This window comes from Etheostoma spectabile, chromosome 22 (genome assembly GCF_008692095.1).
Source record: "Etheostoma spectabile isolate EspeVRDwgs_2016 chromosome 22, UIUC_Espe_1.0, whole genome shotgun sequence".
Classification (NCBI taxonomy): domain Eukaryota; kingdom Metazoa; phylum Chordata; class Actinopteri; order Perciformes; family Percidae; genus Etheostoma; species Etheostoma spectabile.
Window position 1 is genome coordinate 15320401 of NC_045754.1, and position 7905 is coordinate 15328305.

General features: G+C 39.3%; 1 protein-coding gene across 4 annotated transcripts in view; it reads left to right on the plus strand.

Moving 5' to 3' along the window:
• The first annotated feature begins 924 nt into the window (after positions 1–924).
• armc3 (armadillo repeat containing 3) overlaps positions 925–7905 on the plus strand; it is an 8679-nt gene continuing 1698 nt past the window's right edge. Inside the window, exons 1-14 of one of the 4 annotated variants that reach the window (XM_032504262.1) lie at positions 925–1116; positions 1338–1401; positions 1544–1667; positions 2124–2249; positions 2449–2517; positions 2622–2797; positions 2908–3102; positions 3366–3549; positions 3696–3848; positions 3934–4042; positions 4646–4895; positions 5547–5683; positions 5968–6136; positions 6422–6516. In XM_032504262.1, the coding sequence (XP_032360153.1) occupies positions 1354–1401; positions 1544–1667; positions 2124–2249; positions 2449–2517; positions 2622–2797; positions 2908–3102; positions 3366–3549; positions 3696–3848; positions 3934–4042; positions 4646–4895; positions 5547–5683; positions 5968–6136; positions 6422–6516 (1835 nt within the window). In that variant the 5' untranslated portion in view covers positions 925–1116; positions 1338–1353. Of the gene's footprint in view, positions 1117–1337; positions 1402–1543; positions 1668–2119; positions 2250–2448; positions 2518–2621; positions 2798–2907; positions 3103–3365; positions 3550–3695; positions 3849–3933; positions 4043–4645; positions 4896–5546; positions 5684–5967; positions 6137–6421; positions 6517–7905 lie in introns of those variants that run through there. The other 3 variants (XM_032504264.1, XM_032504263.1, XM_032504265.1) reach the window with 3 other exon arrangements.

Here is a 7905-nt window from a genome sequence, read left to right on the forward strand (position 1 = left end):
AGTGTTTAAATGTTAATGATGAAATCAATTCATAAAGTTACAGAAACAATCATAATCTCCACCATCTCAACCATCAACATATTCACTCACTCACACACACACACACACACACACACACACACACACACACACACACACATTCTGTCTCTCACACACAAATATCTTGGCTCTATGCACGCTAGTAATGTTTTTTAAATGGAGTCTGGTTAGTTTATCGCTAGCTACGTCGTTGCTGTTTCTGGGAAGCAGAAAGGTCTTAAATAGGTTATAGAAAGGACTATCTCTGAAGAGATAAGACACTTAACACTTCACCATTAAAACAAAACTGTACGTATTTAAAAATCTTAACAAACCTGGGCTATTTTATTTATATATATTTTGTTCAGGCTCGCATCGCTAAAGCCACCAGACTCCATTTAAAAAATAGTAATTTTAGGATAGTACAACAAATTCAACAGAAACCAAATAAAACTATGAAAAGCTGTTTTTGGTGTTCTCTACACTTTTCCAACCATCACAACTCCAGTGTTGGTTGAAATAAACACATACTTTACCGATTTACATGTGAAAATATGTTGGCTCTATACACGCTAAAAGGGCTGTTTTTTAAATGGAGTCTGGTTGGTTTAGCGCTAGCTACTTCATAGCTGTTTAAACAGAAAGGTCTTAAGTAGATTTTAAAAGGTTATATATTTTGAAGGGTTAAGACACCTAACACTTTCGGATGTGCACCAGGTAATAGGCACACTGATAAAATTTCTGCGGAATTTTCTTGTTAATATTAAAATTACTGCCTGACATTTGTGGAAATGTCACATTTTCACATATTTATTTGCATAATCAAGAAATTAATGTCAGTGACGTCTGATATATTTTAAGATGAAATTGGCTTGCCAAAACATTGCCAACCAGTTAGCAAGAAATATTCTAACTAATTTTAGACCCTAGGCCTCTTTATATGCAGTATGTGGTTTAGCCCAACGTGTCAAGCGTTGCCTAGCAACATGGTGTCAACACTAAACTTACGGTCTTGTTTTTCTGGTTGGCTGTCATTCTAATTATATCAATCTACAACTTGTCCTTTAGCTTAGATTGAAAAAGAAAAAAAACAAACAGGTAAGTCATAGTGAATATTTAAAAAAGCAATGACTGCAGTTTGTTTTAGAATCTTCATTCAGGAACACTGGTAAACTAGTAACCGGCTGTCAGGTTAGCTTTGTAGTTTAACTAGCTAGCATAGGTTAGCTATATTCATGACTGCAGGTATTGAACGACTATCTGTGATCAATAAACGCTGTTTAGAACAATATTGTTGAACAGTTTCTCTCTAACGCTAGCTAGCTAGGTCACAGAATGGAAAATAAAGTGAAGGAGGAGAGCATAACTCCATGCAAGGAAACAGTGAGTAATGAAAGTCTTCTCATCTTTACCTTTTAAAATGCCTACTTAGCTAACATGTTTCTGAAAAGTCTTTTTTATATTTTGTGTCCATTTAAACACATGAAAATGGCATAAAAATCGAACTGCACTGCTCTCTCCTCAGTTACAGTTTGAGCCACTACTTGTTGAGTGCCAAACTCCAGTAACAGTAGTGCTGCTGCTGAGCTGTCCAGAGGAGAACATCCTAGTCAAAGCCTGTGAAGCAATCCATACATTTGCAGAGAAAGGTACATTAAACTACCCACTGTAACCCCTACACATATTAGTTTGTTTTTGTGGGGAATCCTGCAGCTGAAAAGCACAAAATGTAATTGTGGCTGACCACTGTTGTTATTTCCTGAGGTTTACTATAAAATCTACACATCATGTGTATATGTGTAATAACTAACAACAGAGAGAAAACTGTCATTTCCACTTGCAGGATCAATAAAGAATGGCTTAATCTTAAAATACGTTAAACAGCTGACATATGGTTATCAACACATTATAATATTATGTATATTACTATGTCAAACACAACATTTTAGCATGTCATCTGCCATTGTCTTTTACATTCAATCACATTGCAGTGCTTATCTTCACTACTTCACTGATGCAGAACAATAAGTGCCCACAGGTACTCAGGTCTGTTTGGCACCCTGCTTACAGTAACTTCCCTGTTCACTGTCTCCCCCTGTTGTCAGGAGATGAGAACAAGGTTTCTCTGCTGGGACTCAGAGCATTGGAGCCCCTCTGTCAGCTCATCACTCACAACAACAAGCTGATCAGACGCAATGCTTTCATGGCCTTGGGCATAATGGCCACCAACGGTGTGTTAGACAACATACAAAATCAATGCAGACTTACATTCTGAATCGTTATGCAGTGGATGTGACTTCCAGCCCAACTTCCAGACCATCTATCTGCTTGTCAGAGATTTTGTTTATTTACAGACTGAGTGACTGATTGATGTGCTCACTGAATAACTGCCACTCAGTTATTAACATTGTCTCATGTTTCTATTGCAAGGTGATGTAAAGAGGGCTCTGAAAAAAATAGATGTCATTCCATCCATCATTGACAAACTGTCTCTTGAAGGTGAGTCACTTTGATCACATGATGAATAAACTCAGAAGTAGATATTTACTGTATATGAACTGCAATAAAACAAAGAAACAATGCAATTTTCTCTCCTATTCAAGAAGATATAGTTGTCCATGAGTTTGCAACACTGTGCCTGGCCTCTCTGTCAGTGGATTTTGTCTGTAAAGTCAAGATCTCTGACAACAAGGGCCTGCCACCTTTAATCCAGCTCTTATCCAGTCCAGACCCCGATGTCAAGAAGAACTCCCTAGAGATAATCTTTAACCTGGTTCAGGTAACTCAAAGCCATCAGTCTAGAAAAGGTTACAAGGACATGGGTGACATTTAATTGTTCCAAAGTTCTTGTTGTCTTCTTGTAATCTGTGTTGTGCTGTATGTATGAAGGACTACCAAAGTCGTCTGGAATTACATGAATTGGGAGGGATACCTCCACTTCTGGAACTGTTGAAGTCCGACTTCCCTGTCATTCAGCTTTTGGCTTTAAAAACGCTGCAGAATGTCACCACTGATACAAATACATGCACCACCTTCAGGGAAGAGAGAGGATTTGAGAAGCTCATGGATATCCTCAGTAACATGGTAGGTAGGTGTGTGTGAGAGAACACATGCTTTTCTGGTAAGACGCTAATGTATGTCTTTATCCTGCTATTTATAAAAATGAGAAGACAAAATATGGAGATTGTAATAACTGCTTATATATGCAGTTTATGTTTTCACCATTTGCAGGAAGAGGTTATCTTTGAATGAACATTTATTCTCAACTCCTAATGCCTTTTCTATCCCATTCAAGGTCTGTGTCTCCTACATCCTCTGCCCCCTACCTATGCTTTTATTTCTTTCAGGACTTCCGTGACCTTCATGCTGAGGCCTTACAGGTAGTTGCTAACTGTTTAAGTGACAGTAAGAGTTTACAGCTAATCCACAAGGGTGGAGGACTGACAAGGCTAATGGAGCTTGTTCTCACCCCAAATTTACCTGAAATTCAGTCCAACGCTGTGAAATGCATCGCCAGGGTTGCTCAGAGCTGTAAGCAGAAAAGGGGACAAGAGATAATCATTTTCTCTTAATTTTTCAACAACAGGTTTTTAAATCAAATTGTATATACACTTTGTCTGTGTGTGTGTGTGTGTGTGTGTGTTTGTTTTGTTTTATGTGTGTGTACATGGGTGCAGCTGAGAATCGCAAGCTGCTCCATGAGCAGAATGTGGAGAAGGTTCTGGTAGAGCTTCTGTCTGTGGCTGATATCAGCGTGAAAACAGCTACCTGCCAGGCTGTGTCCGTCATGAGCTTATACCTAGCCAGCAAAGGCAGCTTCAGAGACCTGGGTACATACACATTCACACAGCCACCTTAGCATGAACACACACGCCATGATAAAGTGTGAATGAGTTGGATTTATGTGTTTTTCAGATGGTATCCCAGCAGTTGTACAGTTGCTGAACAATGAGAGTTTGGAGCTAAAAGAAGTAGCAACCCAGGCCCTCTCCAACCTCACACATGGCAACCAGCTTAATGCATTGTGAGTAACAGACAACTTTTTAGATAATGTAAACGTCACCCCTATAGTTTGTTACTCAAAAAAGACCTGGAAACGAGTGTGTATGCCAGTATTAATGATATGTGTAACTTTTTGACACAAGTGTAAAGCATCAAGTGATAAGATTGCAGTCTCTGAAAAACGGAGGCTTGGAAGGTGGTGGTATTTTGAAGTTGAGCACTGTGCTTTTCTCTCAGCTATTTTACAAATGATTTAATGCTTCATCTGTCTTCTCATGGTTCTCCCTCACAAAATATCTCTTAACCTCTCTTCTCTCCCTTTCTCCATTTTATCTTCCACATTTTTATTCCATCTGTCAAATCCTCCCTAAAGCCATCATCTCTTAATGTCTGACTCCATATTTCTGCATTACTGTATCTCCTTTAGCTCTCGGGACATTTAACTCCACCTTCCCTGCATCACTCCCTCACTATCCTTATCCTCTAAATGTTTGTTTTCCCTTGTACTATTTGTGCAGATCCCACATATCACACATATTGCATACCATGTATGTTGTATGATTTGGTATGACACCAGCTCTGTAGGATGCAGTAAATCTCCCACCCATTTCTGTGCTATCTACAGTGCTGTGTACGAGGCAGGAGGCGATAAGATTCTTGTCCAGCAGCTGTATGGAAGCTGTTGCAGGACGGTGGCAAATTCTGCTGCCATACTTGGCAACATGGCAGGGCAGGAGGTCATCCGCTGCAGTATCTTGTCACATGGAGCGATACAGGCTCTGGTGGAGCCCTTACAGTCCACAGATACACAGGTTCTGATCAACACCACGCAGTGCCTGACAGTGCTAGCCTGTGATACAGAAGCTAGGGCAGAGGTTGGTATTTGTTTGTGTCTAGTCTATATACCCAAATTTTCACTTTCTGGATGCTCTGTTGCCGCCGTAAATTCCGTCTGGCAGTACCTTCTGCTTCATTGTGTTAGAATGTTAAACTCCGGTGGATTTATGAGGACTGTGGTTAACTGCTCCTCAGATGTCTGCAAGATAAATCCAGACAGCTAGCTAGACTATCTGTCCAATCTGAGTTTTATGTTGCACGACTTTTGAACGTACACGTTCCACCAAAATAAGTTCCTCCCAGAGGCTATTTGATTAGTTGTGATTAGTGTAAAGAAATGCCATAAACCACAGTACGTTTTTCTCCCATCCCCGAATGCTATGTGGAGTAGCCAGACTCTCCTTCAGCGTGCTTTGGAGGAGGGTCTGGCAAAGCGAGACTAGTGTGTGTCTAATGATGGTTCAGGCTGCTGCCGTGTTCTCATGTTTGCAAATGACAATAATATTATGAAATTTGGAGAAGTGTTTTGCATAAAGGAAATATCAGTTAATTTGACTGAAACTGTTGTTTCCCTGTTACCACTGTATCCACACTAAACATGTATAAAACTAAAAAACAATGTTCATTATAGACATTATCAAATAATATTCTATATGCTTTCTTTGACATTAACGCCCTGTCCTACATAGTTACTAAGTGCTGGAGGCCTTCAACCACTGGTCAATTTGCTGCGCTCCTATCACAAGGAGGTATTGTACCATGCATGTTTGGCTATCAATGTCTGCGCCAGTGATGTGAACACCGCTGTGGAGATGTGCCAATTTGGGTAAGACACTGCGATAACAGTTAACAATGACATCAGAACATGAATGATGAATCATGAAATGTAGAACTGAAGGAGTGTTGTTGAGTAGTGTAATGTAAAAGCGGAGTAAAAGTGTAGTGTTGGAACCAACTCAGAGTGATCTCTTAAATAGCCAGTAGATGGCAGTATAGGACAGTATTATGTGTAGCTCCAAAAGAAAGAGTGGGTCATTTTGTCTATATGTGGTCATATTTTTTTTATATTTATCATCAATTTCTGATATCTGTTTGTTTGGTGTGTCTCAGAGCCCTGGAAATGCTTCAGGAAATCAACCTATCAGTGAATCGAAGGAGCCGTTGCAGCCAGTTGGCCATGATCAGCCTGCTTAACTTTAACTTGTCTGCCAAATACAGCCTGACAAGTCACTTGGCCTCCACTGACATAATTAGCGATGGCTTCTATGATGCTGGGAAGGTGTGTGTATGTGCTACGTAAATTGGTGTAACTGAGGTCATTTAAAGGAATGTAAGCTTATATACAAATAGAAAAAACCTCTTGTCAAATATCGAGACATGCTTAGAATCTGTTACTTCAGAACTTGAGCTTGTTGAACTGATCTGTTTCACCATTGATAGATACGTTTTCTCTGTTTCATCATTCTTTTGTGAAGAAGAAAACCTACTGTAGCAAAGAATAGAATTTTTTTTTTACGTATTCACATCACAACTCATCACATCTCTATCTCTCTCTCTCTCTTAGGCTCGTGCCGGTCAAAGGATTCACACTTTAGAGGAACTGTCCAAGCAGCCTGTCAACGAGTACCAGAAAATTATTGTTGTCAACACAGCAACAGAGTAGGTTTTCTTTTGAAAATTCTACTACAACTAAACATTGTTTATTATTTGTATGCATCATAAGTCCAACCCAGTTTCTTTGAAAATATATCCAGAAAATCCCAAAACTATTACAGCTAAGCGGGCCTTTTACACTACAAGTACTACAGAGTGGGAAACTAACAAGAACAACCACACAGATGGGGGTAGAACATTGGCGGAGTATTCGCAAGTTTCCTACACTACCAGCCACACTATGTATGTAGTTTGTCAGTATAATATATTGTAGCTGCAAGATTACAATCACCCTCCCCTTGTCTGCTCCAATCCAGTGCTCCAGTTTTTTTCCTTTGGGTTCTCCTTTCTCCCCCTCTCCCCGTTGCCTTCAGTGCGCCTCTTTAGCGTGGCCTCTCAGGGTAAACAATCCTATTTTTTTTTAAAGATGGCAACACTCTCAGAGTAAAAGACAGAGTTTAGACTAATGGACTTACAAGCACAACCATGCACAAGTGCACATGCATGCATAAAGATTCCTGCACACATAAACGCTGACTGAGACACACACACAGACACACACACACACACAAATGCCACAAGCTTCCAGCATTTTGATGAAATAACGTTGCGAAAGAGAGCAGTACCCCCTCAGGGTACCTCCGGTCCAACCCATTTCCACCATGTCCCCCATGTAGCATGCAAACACACACAACATCTTAAGCATTCTTAAGCAGTGTGTTATATAATCTATCCATGGCTTAGTATGACCAAAGTTTCACTTTTTACTATAAAAACTTTGACTGGAATGAATTATAGATTTATTTTCTTCTTCTAATGAGCATTGTGTAACTTATATTATGATTACTTTGACCTGGGAGGTTCAGCTTTTGCTCTTGTTTGTCTGCAAGATATCTCAAAAAATTGTGGTAGACTGGTAAGACTTCTCCAGAAGCTTTGCAGTCATTCAATTAATTTATTTTTGGCCATAATTTCAAATAGAAGAGGAAAAAAAGTGTAAGTGTTTGTAATAATGTGTTGAAAAATGGGGTTGGCAGACATTTGCTCACAAGGTATCTTCTATTTTTTTATGTGAGAATATGTGCAGAAATGAAAGATAACATATCGGTATTAATTATTATCAGTGTGTATGTGAACATATCTGTTTTCTACACATGTTGCACGCATATACACTTCTCTTGGATACTGGTAAACTATTTTAAAGACAAGAAGAATACATACTGTGCATTACAAGTGTTTAAGAGACACCCGTAACAACAAAATATTATACACTTGGCAACTGAAAATATAAAAGATAGAGGGTTCTGGTGGAGGAATATTTAGGATAGCACACGCCTTGTAGTTTTGGTCAGAACAGTGATATAGTAACCGTAATTATGACATGGTTTAAAAGGG